Raw genomic sequence first — 23,244 nt, 5'->3', positions numbered from 1 at the left:
CCAGGCTGCAAAAGGATGGTAGGGGTGGAATAGAGGAGTACCCTGGCTGCCGGCAGTGTTTGCCATACAGGCAGCTCGGCAAGTGCCTGCACTGCAAATTCAGACCTCAGAGCACACATTGCAGACAGCATGGGAACTGCTGAATCAGTCTGTATCCCCATTCCACGTGTGTGTATGAATTTGAGTATGTGTATATTAATTTTTATGTGTGTGTTTGTGTGTGCACATAAATGTAAGTGTGTGTGTTTGTAATTTTGCTAAAAAAAGGGTGTTAGGGGCGTTTAAAAGGGGATGGTGTGCCAATTCACATTTCCACCTCAATTGCGAGATAACCTAGGTACACCTCTAAAGTGGACGATATAACGGAGTGGAGGAGACAATATAGAAGGAGAAGATAATGGGATGGAGGAGAGGATATAGAGGGAGGAGATAACAGGGTGGAGGAGAGGATATAGAGGGTGGAGATAACAGGGTGGAGGAGAGGATATAGAGGGAGGAGATAACAGGGTGGAGGAGAGGATATAGAGGGAGGAGATAACGGGGTGGAGGAGAGAATAAAGGGGAGAAAATAATGGAGTGGAGGAATATAGAGGGAGAAGATAATGGGGTGGGGGAGAGAATATAGAGGGAGAAGATAATGGGGTGGGGGAGAGAATATAGAGGGAGGAGATAGCGGGATGGAGGAGAGGACATAGAGGCAGGAGATGATATAGAGGGAGATAATGAGTGGGTGGAGAAGAAAATATAGAGGGAGAAGATAGGGTGGTGGTTGAGGAGAAGATATAGAGGGAGGAGATAACAGGATGGAGGAGACAATATAGAAGAAGATAATGGGGTGGAGGAGAGTGTGGTGGACCGCCTGGCACCCCGACTGGATACCTCTGCCAACCACTCTTCCTAGTGCTCATTGAGTACCATAAGCATTGCACTGGTCACCATAACCACTGTAGCACCCTTAGCGGCCGCAGCTTGGCTGGGGTCTCGCAGTCTCTTCCCACCCTGGACCAAACACCTGGATCCAGCTCCCAGTGGGAAGACCTCTCCTCAGAGAGTATAGCCAGTAAAAGAGCAAGTGCTATAGCAGTATAGCTGATCCCCCCACACATGAGCCAAGGCTTAATGCTGGGAGTCATCTGGTTTATTGGAAGCCACACACGGCCTTTTATGCAAAAGCCCCTGAGAGGGGTTTCCAATACAAGAATACAGGGAAATCCCTCCCATGATCCTTTGTGCCCGAGAGATAATTATCTGAGAAGCAAACAAATAATTAAATTATCTCTCAGGTACAAAAAGAGAGGATGTAGAGGAGAGGATGTAGAGGGAGGAGATAACAGGTTGGAGGAGAGGATATAGAGGAAGGAGGTAATGGGGTGGTGGAGAGGATGTAGAGGGAGGAGATAACAGGTTGGAGGAGAGGATATAGAAGGAGGAGAGGATATAGAGGGAGGAGATAACGGTGTGGAGGAGAGGATATAGAGGGAGGAGATAACGGGGTGGAGGAGAGGATATAGAGGGAGGAGGTAACGGTGTGGAGGAGAGGATATAGAGGGAGGAGATAACGGTGTGGAGGAGAGGATATAGAGGGAGGAGATAACGGGGTGGAGGAGAGGATATTGAGGGAGGAGATAACGGTGTGGAGGAGAGGATATAGAGGGAGGAGATAACGGGGTGGAGGAGAGGATATAGAGGGAGGAGGTAATGGGGTGGTGGAGATAAGATAAGAGGGGTGGAGGAGAGGCTATAGAGGGGGAAGATAAGTGGGGTAGAGGAGATGATAAAAAAAGGGATGCGATAAGGAAAGATAGGGGATATAAAGAGATGGTGAGAGATGGAGGAGACAATATAAATATGATGCATACATGGATATGTAGAAAAAGCTATACAACAATGGGAAATGGAGAAATGGTAGAAATTAGTTAAGCAGATCCCACCTAGATGAATACGTGTCAATGTTCCTTCCATGGTTCTATTTCAACTGTCAAAAGTAAAGACAAATAAGTCAATGGGACCTGATGGAATACACCCAAAGCTATTAAAAGAGCTTAGTGGTGTACTAGCAAAACCATTAACAGATTTATTTAACCAATCATTGATAACAGGAGTAGTGCCAGAAGATTGGAAGTTAGCGAATGTTGTGCCCATTCACAAGAAAGGTAATTGGGCAACTATAGACCGGCAACTATAGACCAGTAAGCCTTACTTCAGTAGTGGGGAAAGTGATGGAAACCATGTTAAAGGATAGGATTGTTGAACATCTAAAAACACATGGGTTTCAAGATCAGAGACAACATGGGTTTACTTCAGGGAGATCATGCCAAACTAATCTTATTGATTTTTTTGATTGGGTAAATAAAATTATAAATCAGGGTGGTGCAGTAGACATTGCTTACCTAGAGTTCAGTAAGGCTTTTGACAGTGTTGCACATAGAAGGCTTATCAACAAACTGCAATCTTTGAGTTTGGATTCCAATGTTGTTGAATGGGTAAGGCAGTGGCTGAGTGACAGGCAACAGAGGGTTGTAGTCAATGGAGTATATTCGAAGCATGGGCTTGTCACCAGTGGGGTACCTCAGGGATCTGTACTTGGACCCATTCTCTTTAATATTTGTATTAGTGATATTGCAGAAGGTCTTCATGGTAAGGCATGTCTTTTTGCTGATGATACTAAGATATGTAACAGGGTTGATGTTCCAGGACGGATAAGCCAAATGGCTAATGATTTAGGTAAACTAGAAAAAAAAATGGTCAGAGTTGTGGCAACTGACATTTAATGTGGATAAGTGCAAGATAATGCATCTTGGACGTAAAAACCCAAGGGCAGAGTACAGAATATTTGATAGAGTCCTAACCTCAACATCTGAGGAAAGGGATTTAGGGGTGATTATTTCTGATGACTTAGAGGTAGGCAGACAGTGTAATAGAGCAGCAGGAAATGCTAGAAGAATGCTTGGTTGTATAGGGAGAGGTATTAGCAGTATAAAGAGGGAAGTGCTCATGCCATTGTACAGAACACTGGTGAGACCTCACTTGGAGTATTGTACGCAGCAGTACTGGAGACCGTATCTTCAGAAGGATATTGATACTTTAGAGAGAGTTCAGAGAAGGGCTACTAAACTGGTCCATGGATTGCAGGATAAAACTTACCAGGAAAGGTTAAAGGATCTTAACATGTATAGCTGGGAGGAAAGACGAGACAGGGGGGATATGATAGAAACATTTAAATACATAAAGGGAATCAACACAGTAAAGGAGGAGACTATATTTAAAAGAAGAAAAACTACCACAACAAGAGGACATAGTCTTAAATTAGAGGGACAAAGGTTTAAAAATAATATCAGGAAGTATTACTTTACTGAGAGGGTAGTGGATGCATGGAATAGCCTTCCAGCTGAAGTGGTAGAGGTTAACACAGTAAAGGAGTTTAAGCATGCGTGGGATAGGCATAAGGCTATCCTAACTATAAGATAAGGCCAGGGACTAATGAAAGTATTTAGAAAATTGGGCAGACGAGCTGGGTTCTTATCTGCCGTCATATTCTATGTTTCTATGTTTCATAACCTCCTGCTAGCACCCAACTGTTTAAGGTTTCAATTAGAGCACTATTGCTTTCTGTTAAAGGGAAAGGAAGGCAATGCTTATAGATCCAGGTATCTGCTTTAAATTGTCCAATCCTACTAGGGACATGTTTAAATACTGAATATATATTTTTTTTCCTCTTTGGGGTGTTGGACTAAATGCTATTCAGTATTCAGTATGTACGTGTTCATACAGAGCAGTTATGGTGGAATCAGAGAGGTACTGAGAGAATGGCTTGTGGTACATTTCCAGAGAGAGACGAATTACAATGGGGCTATAAATAGAGTATGTTAAAAAAAGAAAATGGAGACAATATTAACGGCAATGTAGGGCAAGACAGTGACAGTAAAGAAATGAAGGTAGAGGGAGAAGCAGGAAGGGATCTGAGCATCCATATTGATTTTTACAATGCACATGGGTTAATGGTTCCATGAGTGACAGTCTCTGTGTGACAGGCCAGTGGTCTCCTGGCTCTCTCTCAAGGGCAGCATCCTGATACACCAAGATGTGGTCCTCCCCTCCCCCTGCTGCACTCTCTGACAGGAGAGTCACTGTCTTTCTTAGGATGCTTTCTGCTGCTGGTATTTTTAGCATCAAGAAATGGGCACAGGAACCTTTCAGTGCTCACGTAGATTACAACACCCCCCCCCCATTTCCCTGCAGGGACTTCTGAAGGGGCGGGAGGTAACCCTCCCACTGCTAGAAACCTCAAAAGCATTTTTTCTGCTAATTTCTTCTTCATCTTATATAAATATTATGGGAATTTATTTCTGTATTGTCTAATTATGTGCACTATTATAAGGTCCCCACCTTTTAGCAAACAAACAGATTATGTAATTGTATTTCAGGATGTAGACCTACCTATTACTGCTCTATTACAGGACCCCTCACCCTATCACTGCTCTATTACATGACCTCTCACCCTATAACTGCCCTCACCCTATCACTGCTCTATTACAGGACCCCTCACCCTATCACTGCTCTATTACTGCACCCCTCACCCTATAACTACCTGTATTTATCACTGCTATGTTACAGGACCCCTCACCCTATAACTGCCTGTACCTATCACTGCTCTATTACATGACCTCTCACCCTATAACTGCCTGTATCTATCACTGCTCTATTACAGGTCCCCTCACCCTATAACTGCCCTGTACCTATCACTGCTCTATTACAGGACCCCTCACCCTATAACTGCCTGTACCTATCACTGCTCTATTACATGACCTCTCACCCTATAACTGCCTGTATCTATCACTGCTCTATTACAGGTCCCCTCACCCTATAACTGCCCTGTATCTATCACTGCTCTATTACAGGTCCCCTCACCCTATAACTGCCCTGTACCTATCACTGCTCTATTACAGGACCCCTCACCCTATAACTGCCTGTATCTATCACTACTCTATTACAGGATCACTCACCCTATAACTGCCTGTACCTATCACTGCTCTATTACAGGACCCCTCACCCTATAACTGCCTGTACCTATCACTGCTCTATTACAGGACCCCTCACCCTATAACTGCCCTGTACCTATCACTGCTCTATTACAGGACCCCTCACCCTATAACTGCCTGTACCTATCACTGCTCTATTACAGGACCCCTCACCCTATAACTGCCTGTACCTATCACTGCTCTATTACAGGACCCCTCACCCTATAACTGCCCTGTACCTATCACTGCTCTATTACAGGACCCCTCACCCTATAACTGCCCTGTACCTATCACTGCTCTATTACAGGATCCCTCACCCTATAACTGCCTGTACCTATCACTGCTCTATTACAGGATCCCTCACCCTATAACTGCCCTGTACCTATCACTGCTCTATTACAGGACCCCTCACCCTATAACTGCCCTGTACCTATCACTGCTCTATTACAGGACCCCTCACCCTATAACAGTCCTGTACCTATCACTGCTCTATTACAGGACCCCTCACCCTATAACTGCCCTGTACCTATCACTGCTCTATTACAGGATCCCTCACCCTATAACTGCCTGTACCTATCACTGCTCTATTACAGGACCCCTTACCCTATAACTACCTGTACCTATCACTGCTCTATTACAGGACCCCTCACCCTATAACTGCCTGTACCTATCACTGCTCTATTACAGGACCCCTCACCCTATAACTGCCTGTACCTATCACTGCTCTATTACAGGACCCCTCACCCTATAACTGCCTGTACCTATCACTGCTCTATTACAGGATCCCTCGCCCTATAACTGCCTGTACCTATCACTACTCTATTACAGGTCACCTCACCCTATAACTGCCTGTACCTATCACTGCTCTATTACAGGTCCCCTCACCCTATAACTGCCCTGTACCTATCACTGCTCTATTACAGGACCCCTCACCCTATAACTGCCCTGTACCTATCACTGCTCTATTACAGGACCCCTCACCCTATAACTGCCTGTACCTATCACTGCTCTATTACAGGACCCCTCACCCTATAACTGCCCTGTACCTATCACTGCTCTATTACAGGACCCCTCACCCTATAACTGCCCTGTACCTATCACTGCTCTATTACAGGACCCCTCACCCTATAACTGCCTGTACCTATCACTGCTCTATTACAGGATCCCTCACCCTATAACTGCCTCTACCTATCACTGCTCTATTACAGGCCCCCTCACCCTATAACTGCCTGTACCTATCACTGCTCTATTACAGGCCCCCTCACCCTATAACTGCCTCTACCTATCACTGCTCTATTACAGGACCCCTCGCCCTATAACTGCCTGTACCTATCACTACTCTATTACAGGTCACCTCACCCTATAACTGCCCTGTACCTATCACTGCTCTATTACAGGACCCCTCACCCTATAACTGCCCTGTACCTATCACTGCTCTATTACAGGACCCCTCACCCTATAACTGCCTGTACCTATCACTGCTCTATTACAGGACCCTCACCCTATAACTGCCCTGTACCTATCACTGCTCTATTACAGGAACCCTCACCCTATAACTACCTGTACCTATCACTGCTCTATTACAGGACCCCTCACCCTATAACTGCCTGTACCTATCACTGCTCTATTACAGAACCCCTCATCCTATAACTGCCTGTACCTATCACTGCTCTATTACAGGACCCCCCACCCTATAACTGCCCTGTACCTATCACTGCTCTATTACAGGACCCCTCACCCTATAACTGCCCTGTACCTATCACTGCTCTATTACATAGTTGTCTAGGTTTAAAAAATACCAAAGTCCATCAAGTTTAAGCTTGAAATACATTATTTTATTGTGTTGATCAAAAAGAAGGCGCACCCGCAGGACCGGCCGGTGACACCAGGGCTAGCCTCGGGGGGGCCCTGAGGTGGCCAGCTCCTGGGCCCCCCACTGGCGTACATACCCGGTCGCAGGGCGGCCGGGCCCCCTAGTGGGCCGGGCCCGGTCGCAGCTGTGACCGCGGTATGTACGCCAGTGACTGACAGTTTGCTGTAAAGATGCCCTTATCCTATTGAATTTATCCTTTTTAAATGAAGAGTTTATTACAGGACCCCTCATAACTATAACTGCCCTTTAAATATCACTGCTCTAATTCAATACCTCTCTGTAATTGAAGCTACTGTTACTGGACCTCCTCCCCAGGGCTTCTGTTACACCCTCACCCAATAACTGCCCCATGTTATCACTGCTCTATTACATGACCGTAACCTGTTACTTGACACAGTTAAATTAATACTGTTCTGTTTTTTTTTCTGTCCTCAGAGTAATGATGTCTTTGGTAGTACGTGGAACTGGCTGTATTTTATACCTCTTATTATCATTGGTTCCTTCTTCATGTTGAACCTTGTTCTTGGTGTCCTTTCTGGGTAAGTATGCCTGTGACCAATATAGATACATCTGCCTTGTAGACACAGACATTTTTTATTCAGTTCAGCTATAATGGAATGGTACATGAAACAACAGGGACAATCTGGGCTCCATAACAACTTCTTTGGACATATGTTGTTATGGTGCTAGGAAGTTACTGGTACATTTAGGAATAAAACATTAATGAACGATTTAAACCCAAAGACCAGTATACTTTAGCTCTGCCCACTTCCTTCTGTTCCTCAGATTCTTTAAAGAGAAAACCTTGCACAGCTTTGGACAGGGTCACCGTTGCTTGGCTGAGAGCGTCAGAATTCATAAAAATGGCTTGAGAAAAATACATACGTTTTAAAGGTCATTTTTTGAAGGGGAGTCAGCTGACACCCTCGTCAATTAGTGATGACCCTATCCAAAGCTGTGCGATGCTTCGTCTTTCAAAGAATGAACTTTGGGGTTAAACCATTTGACACCATAACAATTTCATTCCAATAAAGTTGTTATGGTGCCCGGAGTATTCCTTTAAGGGCAATTAGCTAATGTGAAAATTAAAGAATAAAATCTTCCAAGATCCATTAATAACTAAGGGCCCAGCATGTGTTCATTTTTTCTTCACATAGACCCTCCCTCACTGACAATGTAGTCCTTCACTAACAACCCACCTCTTCCTATATCACATGAATATCTACAATGCTTGGGCTTTGAAGAGGTGCAGTTTAGTGAGTACTACTGATTTATGGGATATTTTCTTTTCATTTTTTTTTCTAAATGAGGAAAGAATGGAAAGGAATAAACCGAACCTGATTTTTACTCCCTATATTCTATTACTTCATTGATCTTCACACGTGTGTTTCGGATCTCGAAGTACTTCACAAATCGAGCATGTTATACAACAAATGTGTGTTTTTTAAATACCTTCAAATGACAGTGAGAATCTGTTGCCTGTAATTCATAGTCAGTGAGCTAGTAAGGCAAAAAAAAAAAAAAAAAATTCATCAAATTCAATCTGTTTAACAAATTAATTTTCTGTTGTCTTCACCTTCTAATCTATTACTTGATACCTCCTATCATCAGCCTTTTTGGGATTAGAGCTCCTGTCATCCCTAGCCATTATATAGTTGGCTGTGGATTGTGAGAGCCTGCTTTCCACATCATAAAGCAGTTAAACTTAATATCTGGTACAACCAAGGCCAACGTACTACCCGTACCCGTGACATTAATAACCTTCTTCATGTCTACTACTCTGACCAATACAGCAGGCACTTAGATGACCTCCAGGGAGGTGTGCAGATGCTGCGGGAAGCAGAATTGCCCTGCTTAACCAATACTTAGAGAGACATTCTTAATACCCCAATCACAGAAACGCAAATAAGTTGGGCCATTTTGTCTTCGGGCTCTGGCAAATCACCCTGACCAGACAGCTACAGTTCTACATGGACAAGGCCCCACCCTGGGTGAATCTTCTCAACCATTTATGGTGCTGCTTCCAAAGCCTGAAAAAAATCAACAGTTGATGGCCTCCTATCGCCCAATAACATTTACTTAACTAAGATTAAAAGTTCCTCTTAAAAATCATCACCCAGAGACTGCAAACCTTCCTCCCCGACATACTACACCCTTAACAACTGGGACTCAAAACTAGTAGCAAACAATCTATAACTGGTGTCAGAGCGGCTATAGCAACAACCATTGTATTACTGAGTTTATCTACGCCACACGTCAATTTGCTCCTGAGCTTGGAATGCATAAAAGGCCTGTGATCAGGTTGCCAAGCCACATTTGTTTTGAATTTTACAATACAGCTTATTTGGCATCCCATTTTTTAAATTTAGCCCAAATCTTTCTTGATCAGTCTCCATCAATCCAGTTGAGTATTAATGGCCTAGATTCACCACCCACTCATATGGAACAACTGGTCCGGTGGTCCAAAACTCACATCAAATACTCATCATATAACTTAAGATATCTGCAGTCCTGCATTAGATTGAATCTCAGCTTCAGGTTTGGAAGCATCTTTCACTCCACATCTCGGTTAGGGCATGTCTTTTAAAATCCATAATCTTCCTCGAAATACTATACCCATTACAAATATATCCATTGTTCCTCTTGAAGCGTGATGTAAATAAATTGCACTCCCTGTTCATCGTTTTCCGTTGGTCTGGGTGGCCCTAGGACAAGTTTAGAATTTAATTGTCCTAAGTTGGGCCTCATAATTTCATATTTATTTAACTATAAACTGGCAGTTAGATATCATCATCCTCTTGACTAGATTTGGGGCCATGAAACATTTTCCAATTCTACATTGGCACAAAACGATATTAAGGGTGGCTAATGCGGGAATATTAAGGGTGGCTAATGCGGGAAAAAATATTCATAATACTGATGTGCACTTGGGCTAACATAGGATCTAAATCTGTGTTACAACTCTATCAGATCAGAAGCAGCTCATATAGCAAGGACAAAATATACGCCCAAAACGTGCAGTAAGATATAAAATCCAATACCTTTATTTTCTTCACTTAACATCTTGACTAGGACTATTCAACTTGGACTGCACAGTAGAGAGGGAAGGCACAACCACGATGACGCTTATAGATTTGTCTAATCAGAGACCATTTAAAGTATTGTAATATGATACTACTTTGTATTGGAGCTCGGGTACTTAGCACAAGTACCTCTGCTAGTTTCCGTCTGTACAATTGCAAAGCACAGTTTAGTGAATATAGCCCTTCACCCAAACACCAGTCGAGACTTGATGAAGGGTGACACAAGAACACTTTATTGCACAAAAATGACACATATTTATACCAAACCAATATATATCGAATCAACTTGTTCTGAACTGATGAACAGTTCAGGCAGCCATCTTCAATTCTCTGTCCCTGGTTGGAGGCCATACCAAGGTGATTCTGATAATGGGTAGCTGTCATTGAGGACGCTCTGCCTGCTATGGCCAGGGGGAGACCAAGAAAGAGATTATAAACATTTACATACAAAATAAATATAAAATACATGTACATATAGCTTGTGGTAAGAAATGTTTTGAGAGCTTCCTTGAGTCAAACACATCAACATCACGAATGTTGCAAAATTTGAGATCAATTCTGAGCCTGGTCCTTAATATATATATAACTTGGGCAAATTCCAAGTGTCTATTTAATGTAAATTCTGAGGTTATTCAAGAAGATTTGAGTCAGAGCTGGGGAAATCTTAGTGGACTTAAACCACATCTCAACTGGAGTGAAAGTAATTGTAGGGACAAGGAAGGGATGGCAATGATAGAGATAGAAATAAGATTTTTTTTTTATCAGTACTTTCATGTAACGTACACCTCTCTGTTTGCAAATGAAGATACAGATACGTGTTGGAGTACTTTTTATTTTTTGTGTGTGGATATTTCTTTTAAAATATAAGGCATTTGCTTTCACATATAATCACATTTTACCACGTGTCTCTCTTCTTTAATTCAGACATTGAATATATGGGAATTAAGATGCTGATATACTTTGTTTTTATTATGTGCAGGGAGTTTGCTAAAGAAAGAGAACGTGTGGAGAACAGACGAGCATTCATAAAACTAAAGAGACAGCAGCAGATTGAGCGGGAGCTAAATGGCTACATGGAGTGGATCTCAAAAGCAGGTGAGTTATGGGACATCCATCTGGAGAAGCACGGTGTGTCAGTGGGAGCATCCGCCCATAGCAGCATGGTGCATCTGTGAGGGCATCCTTCTAAAGGTGCATGGTGTGTTAAAAAGTATCCACCATAATGGACATGGTGGATCCATGGGGACATTGATAAAAAGATGGCGTGTTTATTATTATTATTATTATTATTATTTTATTATTTATATAGCGCCAACAAATTCCGTAGCGCTTATGGTGACATCTATTTGAAAATACATGGTGCATTTATTTGGCATCCATCTGAAGAGGCATAGTGTACCCTGGGAAGTATCTGTCTGCAGACACATAGTGTATCCAGGGAGGTATCTTTATGGAGAGACATGGTGTATCCATGGAGGTATCTGTCTGCAGACACATTGTGTATTAATGGAAGTATCAGTATGTAGAGGCATGGTGTATCCATGGAGGTATCTGCCTGAAGAGGCATGTTGTATTCATGGAGGTATCTGTATGTAGAGGCATGGATTATCCATGGAGGTATCTGTAAGTAGAGACATGGTGTATCATGGAAGTATCAGTATGTAGGGGCATGGTGTATCCATGGAGGTATCTGTATGTAGAGGCATGGTGTAGCCACGGAGGTATCTGTCTGAAGAATCATGTTGTGTTCAGGGAGATTTCTGTCTGAAAAAACATATTGCATTCATGAGGTCATCTATCAGAGCAGGTCTTTTGTGATCACGAGTGTTTCAACCAGAAGTAAGCATCCACATGTTATGAATATGAGAGAGCATGTGGCACCCTTCTGTATGAAGACAGTGTGCCCATGGAGGCATCAAAATAAAAAACATCTATGGGGCATCCATGCGTCTAAAAGAATATACTGCATCCATACAGGTAAAGGTTTTATGTCTGAAAGATCATAGCTCCTCAATGTAAGCCTTCATTTGAAAAAGCATAGCTCTTTTATCTGAGTGTCCATCTGAAAGATAATAGTTTCTTCATGTGAGCCTCCATCTGAAAAATATAGCTCCTTCCTGTGAACATCCTCTTGAAAGAGCATATTCTGAAAAGCATGTGATGTGTTTGTATGGTGCATCCCTATGACTTCCATCTGAAAGAGCACGACATATACATTAGGCATCCATCTGAAAAAACATATTGATTATTCAATTAAAGACATCTCTCCGAATATTTTTTTTTCAAATTCATGTTGTCATATATGATGCATTTATTAATGTGAAGATATGCACATCTTATGTATGTCAATGTTTCCATGTCTTGAGAAAGTCAGAAAGTAACATTACATTGTTGAATTTCCTCAGCCGTGGGAGGCAATGATTTGCTTAGAAAGTGCCGAAATAAAATGCATAAGGTAGTTGTCACAACAGAAATCACAGAAAAGGATCAGCGCTGATATGTCAATGAGAAGTACAGTAGTATAACGTTTAGGCAGCACACCTGTAGAAAGGGAGTGCCCTCTAGTCCCCTCAGAGTAGGTATAAAAGAGAAAAAGAGAAAGGGTGCGCCTTAAAAGCAAGTAAAAATAATACTTATAGATATTCAAACGTCCAAGCAATTCTGCAATAGTCCAAAGCTGGAGTGATCCACGTTGGCAGGAAAAAATCCTTGTGGGACAGCGGATAGGATATATAGTCATATGAATTGCGTGAAGTGGAACAATCCCCACTCAAGGATATGTGGAGTTTCTCAAGTATTCTTCAGGAGGAAGATAAGTCCAACTCGGGATGAGAAGAAATACAATATATAGTGCTCCCTGTATAACTATTAGGGATGATAAGAAACAGGATATAAAAATATACTCATGGTATATTGAGCAGACGCACTACTCGATGTATAGTGGTACAATCCCCACCTAGGGATTCTTGGTGCTTCTTATAGATAGTAGAACAGTGGTGTCAGGTCAGGATAAAAAAATGACATAAAATAGTAAAATACCGAAAAAAATAAAAATAATAATAATAATAATAATAAAAAAAATTAAATTAAAAAATAAAAATTGCCAAAAAATTCCTTTAATAGCACTGAACAATAATTATAAAAAGTTTCTACTAGTTTTAGAAACTTTTTATAATTATTGTTCAGTGCTAATAAAGGATTTTTGGGGGCTGTTTTCTATATTGTTGCCATATTCCTTCTTTCACTATATTTATAACATTATTTATTTATTTTATTTTTATTTTTTTCTTCATTTTACCTTTTTATGTCATTTTTTTATCCTGACCTGACACCACATCCTTGAGTGGGGATTGTTCCACTTTACGCAATTCAAACCAGAGCTGGATTTATAGCTCTGGATATAGTGAGTAGTGTCATTATTATATACCTTATTACCTTATATAACAACATACTGTACCATTGGAGTCTTTTGTCTTCTGCTTCTCCCACATATATACCTCTGGACTACGAGCCTTTACCTGTGACCATATATCCTATCCGCTGTTCCACAAGTATTTTTTCCTGCCAACGTGGATCACTCCGGCTTTGGACTATTGCAGAATTGCTTGGACTTTTGAATATCTATATAAGTATTGTTTTACTTGCTTTTAAGGTGCACCCTTTCTCTTTTTCCCTAGTTGTTACAACAGGGTTGCTGTCTTCTTACGTTCTTGAATGCTGGAGTTCAGTAAAGATGAATTTATGTTTCCCTTTATTTTCTAATAAACCCAATTCAAATGAAATCTTGTTTACTGCTTGGAGGCAAACAAACCCAACATGTTTACTGGGAAGCCATGGAATGATGGGAATAGCTGTAGCATAAACATTAGACCCATTTTGCTCATACCCATACTCCTAACTCATTCTTACAAGACTTCTCGCAGGCAGCTCCATTCTTATGGAACAGCCTGCCTCCTCCCATCATACTCTCTCATAGTAGTCAAACCTTTACAAAGCTCCTTAAGACCCATCTCTGCAGAATAGGCTATTGCCTCCCAGGGTAACTGTCATTCCTTAAACCTATAAACTTAATTAGAGGGTCACACTCCCCTTCACCCTCACCTTCCAATTCTGCCATTTTCCTCCTGTCACTTGGTTACTATCCACATGCTTCAATTCCTTCTGTGATTTTATACCCCACCTCTAGATTCTAAACTTGTTTGAGCAGGGTGCTCATCAACCCATTGTTCTTGTCAAAATTCATAATCATTTGTGTCATTTGTTAAATTCCTCCTTTTATATCATTGTAAAGGGTGGTATATACATGTCAATAATAATTTTACTTACTTTGTTTTTGCTGAGCTTACAGACTACATTAAGATGTAAAATAATGTATAATATCTGTGGCATGCCGAGTGATTCTATCGCCTACTCGTTGAGGACATATTAGCTAAATGTTTATTTTAGAGGATAAAAGAAATCATGTCCAACACTATCTGCATTTAACTCAATACACATTTTAAGTATGCGTTTTTTAAATGAACGATCAACTTCATCATATTTGTGGCTTCATTACAAGGTGTGCAGAACTGCTTCTGAGCCCCGAGTAGAAGGGACTGTCTGGCTTTGCATCCTCCGATACACATTGACCAAATAATGTCTCTTGAGAGAATAGGAAACGTCCTCTCACTCTGCTTCCTCAGCTGTTGCGCTGTAGAAGTGAATGGCAGAATACACTTAGCACCTCTATTCATTACTCATCAGAGGAGATCTTTCTTACCGTGCTTTCACACCTACAGCACCGTTCAACTAAATGATGGCATATATTTAGAACATCTATTCATTAGTCTGTCTAACAAAAACACATGTTACGTCACCATAGTACTGTATTCATTCAAATGAGGGGATCAGACAGGAATCTTTTTGGAAAAAAACAACGGTAGAGGTTACCGCCTACATTCATATTTCATGTACTCCTCTAGTTCATACTCTAAATTCAAGAAAGTTCTCTGAGACTGTGAAAACGGCTTTTGTGAGAAATCTGCAAGACAACTCATATTCCCTATCCCAACGTTCCATCACCCCAATCTCAAACATCTATGTCACCGAGAGTGCCCAATTTTATTGAACAATAATCATTCATGCAGATGTAACCATGTACATAGCATCATTCTATGTTGTTAGGAACGTTTGCCAGGCCTTAAATGTTGTTTCTTTTTAATGAATTTGTAGGTGTGCCATGTAAATTGTGATTTAAAAGGACACTGTAGTCACCAGAACAACTACAGCTTATTTAATTTGTTCTGGTGAGTAGAATCATTACTTTCAGGCTTTTTGCTGTAAACACTGTCTTTTCAGAGAAAATGCAGTGTTTACATTACAGCCTAGTGATAACTCCACTGGCCACTCATCATATGGCTGCTAAAGATGCTTCCTGGGGCAGTGCTACACGTAGACACTGAATTTTCCTCATAGAGATGCTTTGATTTAATGCATCTCTATGAGGAGATGCTGATTGGCCAGGGCTGTGTTTGGCTTGTGCTGGCTCTGTCCCTGATCTGTGTCAGGATTTCTGTAGATGCCCAACACGCAGAACTTAAGTAGATATAAAGCAAATACCTAAAACGTATTACTGGACCTTAGAATTGCCGGATTTAACGTAAAAAGGCAAAAGACACAAGATAGGGAAAAGCCAAGACAAAGGTATAACGCAAACGATAAACAAGCCAAAGGTCAAGAAATGGAGATATCAGAATAGTCAGAAGCCAAGCCAAAAGTCAAAGAATACAGAGATTGGATAGTCAATAAGGGAAGCCAAGGTCAGATACACAAGAAATCAATACAAGGAACGCGCTCTTGGATAACCAACTGGAAACCACGACAGGGCACAGAGAAATGGACAAACTAGGTTTAAATAGCTAAAGGCGTTTCCTGATAGGCTGTAGGGAAACATGTGATCAAGCTTGTGTGCAACACACCCATATTAAATTAATTGATCTGACCCTTTAAAGGGTTAAACAGGAAACCTTTTATAATTCACAGCAGTGTGGCGCCCTTAATGATACAAAGCCGGCTGCTGAGAGAGGAGAGGTCACCTCTGGTGAGTGTTTGGCAGTATTCCCCTTAGTTTGTGGGAATACCGCTGTAGTGATACGGCGTGACAATCTGCCTCCTTGGCAGTCTGAGCCAACCAAACGCTTTTCTATGGGAAAGCATTAATTGGCTTTGAGAAACACTTCTGATGATGTCAGACAAATTATGGGTAGAGCCAGCAGCAGCAGACTGGAGAAAATGTAATATTATACTATATTTAGGGAGGGATGGGGGGAGTTACGGGAGGAGGGCTAGATAGTGTTTTTTAACACTATAGGGTCAGGAATGCATGTTTGTGTTCCTGACCCTATAGCGTTCCTTTAGTAATGGCAATTAAGTATGGTCTCAGGGCCGAGCAGGTCTACCAAACATGGTAGATTGTACCGACTTCAGCTTTTGCATCTCCAGCACCTGGGGGAACAATTAGGCTAAATAAGCATTCAGGAACCAAGTTCCATCTGTATAAAATCTTTTGCTGAAACGCAATGTGAGATACACAACCGGTAAGCCCCCTGTATACACTAACTGAAATGTGCCATTGTTCATCCAGTCTGCTTGCCATGTTCTCATAAACCTGAGAGTTTGCATGGATGGGTCCCCACTCACAGAGTTATAACACATAGAAAATCCTTTTTTTTCAGGTCTTAATCGTAAACAAATGTTTTCAAAAGGGAATATGGGTAACTCTCGAGAATTAATATCTGATCTAGATGTTGCTGAAACTAAAATGGATTTGAGTTGTATGTAAAAATATACTATGGTACTAGAGAAATAACCGGATTCTGCTGTGGTAGACAGGTTTTCAGTACTCCTCCTAACTTTGAAAGCTGGTAAATGTGTGTGATCCACATAGCTATCCAAGACTAGCATTGACATTCGGGAGACCTAGGAGAGAGAATGAAGAGGCCTGACCATTGATATTGATAAAGAACTACATAGAGAGAATTTAATTGTGTCCCAAATAGTTAGCAACCACTTTGTGGATATACAGCATTTGCATCGGCTTAGGTCTCATATGAATAGGGAGCCAGAATAAATATTTGATACCTGTCTGGTCTGACCGGTAAGACTATGTCTAACCATTGTGGAGTATGGTGTTGTTAATGCAAAGATACAACTTGAGCGACTCTATAGTATGCTTTTAGGTTTGGTAGGCTCAGCCCCCCACCATCTACAGACCTCTGGATGATGTGAGCAACAACTCACACTTTTGGTTTGCTAAATAAATTGTATAAATAAATGTTCTATGAATTATTTGGGAAGAGGGATTTGTAAGGTTCTGAGAAGATATTGGAATTTTGGTAATAATGTAATTTTAATGGCCGCTATCCACCCTATCCACAACAAGAACTTGCCCTCCAAGCCCTGGAGCACTCCCTTGTATTCCTGTATCAGCTTAACATGGTTGTAGTGAAATAAATCTTTTAGTTTTCTTGAATTTTTATTCCCAAGTATGTAATATATTCACCAATCGTTTAGGAAGGACTCCCTGAGTGTTAGTTAGAACCATGTTACCGTAACTCCACACATGGAATCTCTTACATTGGGTAGGTTGTTCTCCAGGTTTTGGCAATCTCACTTCATGGGCGGCTAGGAATCCTGCTGCCATGGGTTTAGTTTGTAACACTTAGTTGAATAATTCAGTGAAGTGTGGACCTAGTAAATTACAGTATGTCTTACAAAATGTTGCAGACAAGTCATCTGGCACTGGCGACTTATGTAGTGATGTTAGCTGAAATGCCCTGGAAACCTCTCCCAATTATATCGGTGGCTCCAAAGAAAACACTTGTTCATGATTTAAGCAGGGTAGATGTATAGACTGTAAATAAGTATTAATGCTCGCTTTGGTAGGTTGGGGTGTACTTTCATCACCCTGTAGGTTATACAGAGTAGCATAGTATTGTGAAAATACATTGCTTATCTGTTTTGTAATCATCACCCTGTTGCCCGATGTAATGTATGGGATGTTAGTATTAAGTTGCCTATTAAGTTGTCTATTAATCTACCCATAGAAGTTTCCCTGATCTATTTCCTTGAGTATACCGATGGGGTTTAAGTATTTTCAGGCTATAGTTCACTTTTACGAGATTAGCATTGTTAATCTGTTCGCTACGCGGTCTTTTAAGGTACGTGAGGGGGATAACTGATTTTGGTTCGATAACTTGTACAGAGTTTTACGCTATGATTGGAATTGGGCTTCTGTTTTCTTTTCAATGCAGAGGATTGCTGTATCAATAAACCTCTGATAACTGGTTTATGTGTCAGCTATTGGAAATGTGGTGAACAATTAGGAACATTATTCAATTCAAAATATTGTGCAATGTGTGACTTCAATGATGAAAAGATGTCTTTATCGTATAAAATCGACTACCCTCTCAGTAAAGTAATACTTCCTGATATTATTTTTAAACCTTTGCCCCTCTAATTTAAGGCTTTGTATGTAGTTTTTTTAGTTTCTTTGAAATGGAGTATTGTTTGAGTGGAATATTGAAGCCCCTAACATTATGAGAGTATATAAGTTCAAGGGCATCCTAAATGGACATCATTTTAAGAGATTAACAACTTCACCAAGCCAAAAAATGTGGATAATTGATAAGAGAACTGCACATTTTGGATTTTATTTTTCCAGTTTGACTGTTTTGACGAGGAATTAAAAATTCTCTGGTTAATGCCTGACAATGCCTAGTTGGTTTAGGCTATCAACTGTAGTGTTGTTCATTGGAACCAAGACTCAAATTCTTCAAATAATCATTCTGTTTGACATTTAGGCGCTTTCAATGAAGCATGTGTATATACTCCATGGCTCTTTTTTTTTTTTTTTTAATCTACCTACATTTGTAGATCCACACACATGGCAAGCATTAAGCAACAATATAGCAACAAATATACAACAACAATAACCGAAGACAGTAACTTTTTTCCAATTTAAAAATGAGTTGTGAAAAGATTCCATCCTAACTCCTCAGATTTTCTTCATTGATCAGCACTGCTCAAGTGCAAACCCTTTGTCACTGTTTTAGTTTCATCATCCAGAAAAACAAAATGCCCACTCAGTCCCTGTGCTTCCTTTCTTTAGTTTAGCGCACTGATGACATTGATGCAATATTTCCCATAATGCTAATTTTGAGCGAAGGTTGTCTGAGTATTATAGGCAATGTTGTTGCAAAAACCTCTAGAGTTTCAGAGAAAGCCACCCTAGTTCTACTGTTTTCCAAAACATCAATGATCCAGGGTTTAAGGATTGATCACATGTACTGCAGTGGACCTTAATGTATGTACACCTGAGAGGACCTGCTTTACACTACATCCTTCCCTCCAGGACCTTTTTACTGGTGAAGAGGAGTTCACTAAGACCAAATAGGATATACAGCCTGAAATTAAATAAATTTTATATAACTATAATCAGTAATAAGGTGAATAGCTGCCAGTTACAAATAAATAGAAAGTCACATATGTACTGTATAGAAATTTCAGAATAGAATAAATATCCTTACTTGTTCACAAAAGCAGGATAACTACAAGGCAACATAGCATACTGCCTAGGGGCACTGCCAATGTGTGGAACCAGCATGGAGAACCTCAAGCCATTTAGGTGTGTACGTGGATGGATTGAACCTTAACTTGGAACTCTGGTTTTGTCAAAGGGGATTTTTATCAAGCTCTGTTGTCCAGAAAAGCTGGGGGTGAGGGCACTAAAACATAGGTTACCAGTTGAAAAATAAGCACCAGTCTTTAATACAATATCGGCAGGCAATAAGATGGAGGTAATTACATCATAACCCTTAAGTCTATGACCATGGACCATAAAAGATTACAGTTAAAGCCTTACAAACTCTCCCCATTTGTGGATCTGGGGAATTGTGGCATTTTGGTGATTTAAATGCAAATTTATTGTTGAATTATCATAGTGAAAAAATGCCTGTGTCTCCATTTGCATTTACCTAACAGTACTGGTGTATTGTATTTATAAATCAACTGCCTACCTTTTTCTACATGTTTGCTAATTTCGGTTTCCGTATCATTGCTGTAAGAAGGAATGTTTATTGGGAAAGGAAATCACATGCTGAAGAGCCAGGCTGATTTCAATACAGGGCTGCAGTATGTCTTTTTCAAAAGCATCTGGTATTTAAATTTCAATATAGCAACCTTATGCTAAATAAGTACAAACAAATAATCACACGTATGTTCGTAAAGGACTCAATTTAATGACACAAGCTTAAAAAAGATGAGAAATAACATACTGTCTCTTTCGCTGATATCGCAAGGTAAAAAATAAACCACAAACCATTGGAATTTGTAGAACACACAAACTCTATTTCTATTGCGTTGAACTGGTGAAAAAAAAAAACGAAAACCACTAGTACCCTATAAAAACTTACCATGCAGTAGTACAAACCACATGAATCTTACTAATCAAGCAGGCATTACCATTACTGGCAACCCAGAGCATTGGCAGTGGTATCCCCTTCCCACTATCCACGTAGGAGGGCTGTACATTAAATTACTTGTTTAAGAAGGGATTCTAGGGTTTCCCATTTAGGTTACAGTTTGGTATTCATACCTGCAGTAAAAAACGAGGGGAATAGTTCAGCCCTCCCAAAAAGACTAGAAGGGTCCTACTGATCCCAGCCTTATTGTTTTGGCCTCCTCCCCACTCATTATACTAAACTAGGGAGTATCTGTATTATCACTCCTTAATTCAGATGTAGGGAACATGCAACAAATGTATATGCAGAGCAACACTATGTGATATTTGGCTACCTTAACTTAATAGTATAACTCATATTACCAATTTTGGCATATTGAGGTTCCCACACTATACTTTTATTCCAGCTCTGTGTATTTACTGCAATTTAATATGAATTATACTATTAGGTTTTGATAGCAACAAACGGAGAAATGTTGCTCTGCATATACATTTGTCGCCTTTAACCTACATCTGCATTAAGGAGTGATAATCCAGACAGTCCCCCCTTTCCAATTATAAAAACATCCGTATTATTTTATTTATTATTTCTACCGGATTTTTATATTCTGTGTCTTACACAGTGAGCTAACAATCTACCTAGAGAACACAATGCTCGGTGCCCCCACCACTTACCAAACCTTGTTCCAACGTTCCATATGGAGTAGAAAGGAACTTTCATTGTCATTTCTAATGAGAGAGAGAGATTGCCTAATGTTAGGCTCTAGCTTATTTATTTTTCACAAGATTTTGAATTGTGTCTGTGGGAATTTGTGCCTTTTCAGTTAAAAGAACATTTTTGAGGTCAGGCCCTTATGTTAGATGATAAGGTCTGGATCACAGTAGGCTTTCCCATTCATCCCAAATTTATTTAGTGGGGTTGAGGTCAGGGTTCTGTGCAGGCCACTTGAGTTACTCCACACCAAACTCGTCTTCACCGCGGCACAGCCATGCTAGAAAAGGAAATGGCTTCCCCAAACTGCTGCCACAAATTGTGTCTAAAGTGTCTTTGTAACCTGAAGAATTAAGATTCCCTTAACTGGAATTAAGGAGCCTAACCAAAGGCCCTACAAAGCAGCCCCAGACCTTTATCCCTTCTCCACCAAACTTCTCCACCAAAAGCATCCACCTAACCCAGATTTAGACTGCCAGAAAATGAAGCATAATTTATTACTCCAGATAATACGTTTCCAATGCTGCAGACCAGTTCTTTACACCACTCCAGTGGACCTTGGCTTTACGCATGTTGATATGAGGTTGGGGTACAGTTACGCAGATATGGAAATCTATTTCACTTAAGTTCTTGTGCTGATGTTGCCTCCAGAACCTGTTTGGAACTCTTTAGTAAATGACGCAACAAATAATAGACAATCTTTATGCGCCTAGGCCCTTAGCAACCCTGCCCTGTGAGTATGTGTGATTTACCACTCTGTAGCTGGCCTTTTGTTGATCCTAGATGCTTCACAGTAAAAACACTGACCTATAACAGGAGCAAATCTAATCTAGGACAGAAAAGTCACAAACTGACTTGTGGTAAAGGGGGCATCTTATGACCGTGCCATGTTTAAAGTCTCTGAGCTCTTTGGTATGAGCCATTGGCAGCACAATGTTTGTCTATGAAGATTTCATGGCTCTTTGCAGGATTGTATGCGCCTGTTAGCAGGGCCATATAGTGTATACAATACAAAAAAGACTGAGAATAGTTTATTCAGGTGATAAAGACATAATAGTTTGTTCAATAATCTGTGAATTGAAACCACAGTTACAAAATTAGACCAACACCATTCTCCATGTAAGGAAGAGTCACAGTTTAGCCATTGTAGCTTGCATTTTGCAATCCCATGTTCAATTCATTGTTTAGTGAATAAACCCTTACAAGGTCATAGACAACTGTGAATTGTCAGGAGCTGATGAGTGAATTTCAAATTTTACCAATATAATAAATCATTTCAAAAGAGCCAAGCTGGATAAATTCTTCAATCCGTCTGTTTTGGCATAACACTTTCCTGACAATTTCACCTTCTCTATCTTATCGCTGGGAAATTTCCAATGGTTTAGAAGCCAAAATAACCAAGTCAGGCACCCAGGTAGTTTTCAAATGTGTTCATTTATGACTAAATATGACAAAAAAAAGTAAATCAGTTGCCCCACGGGCTTCCAAGCTTCCCCATAGGAAAGCAATGTATTCAATACTTTCCTTTGGGTTCTGCATCATGTGACTGAGCTTTACTGAGTTTTACTGAGTTTTACCGAGTTATACTCAGTCAGTGCAGTGAATGCGCCTCTAGTTGCTGTCAGGAAGACAAGGTGGATAACAGACATGAAATGCTCTATAATTTAAAGTACCAAATGACAATTTGACATTATATTGCAAATGTGAATCATTTATTTGACTTGTTATTTTCTGGTTCCTTTTGGGTTTTTTTTGGTTTTTTTTCTTGTTGCTTTTTTTTCCCCACTAATGCTTGTGTTATAAATTCACAAATACTTGGCATTATTAATATATGGTGCATGTAAGCAGATATATGTCTATGCATGTTCAATTATGACACAAATCAAATTAACTTTATGTTTAGCGAATCAGAACGTGGATGCCCTACACCAGCTATAAGTGTGATGTACTTATTTCCTCTTCCTCTATTTTATCCCCCCCTTTTTTTTCTTCCTCCCCCTTCGTCTCTGGTGTTTTCTGTCTGCTAATTTTTTCCTCTTCTGTATTTATTTATCTTTTCA

At 40.4% G+C, this 23,244-nt stretch overlaps 1 protein-coding gene across 1 annotated transcript in view; it reads left to right on the top strand.

Moving 5' to 3' along the window:
- CACNA1A (calcium voltage-gated channel subunit alpha1 A) overlaps positions 1 to 23,244 on the top strand; it is a 372,620-nt gene that overhangs the window by 162,983 nt on the left and 186,393 nt on the right. Inside the window, exons 7-8 of the mRNA XM_063449602.1 lie at positions 7,327 to 7,430; positions 10,954 to 11,069. Coding sequence (XP_063305672.1) covers positions 7,327 to 7,430; positions 10,954 to 11,069 — 220 coding nt within the window. The remainder of the gene's footprint in view (positions 1 to 7,326; positions 7,431 to 10,953; positions 11,070 to 23,244) is intronic.

The sequence above is a fragment of the Pelobates fuscus genome, chromosome 3 (genome assembly GCF_036172605.1).
Source record: "Pelobates fuscus isolate aPelFus1 chromosome 3, aPelFus1.pri, whole genome shotgun sequence".
Taxonomy (NCBI): domain Eukaryota; kingdom Metazoa; phylum Chordata; class Amphibia; order Anura; family Pelobatidae; genus Pelobates; species Pelobates fuscus.
The sequence above is the reverse complement of the archived record's forward strand: the minus strand, read 5'-3'. Positions and strand labels throughout refer to the sequence as shown.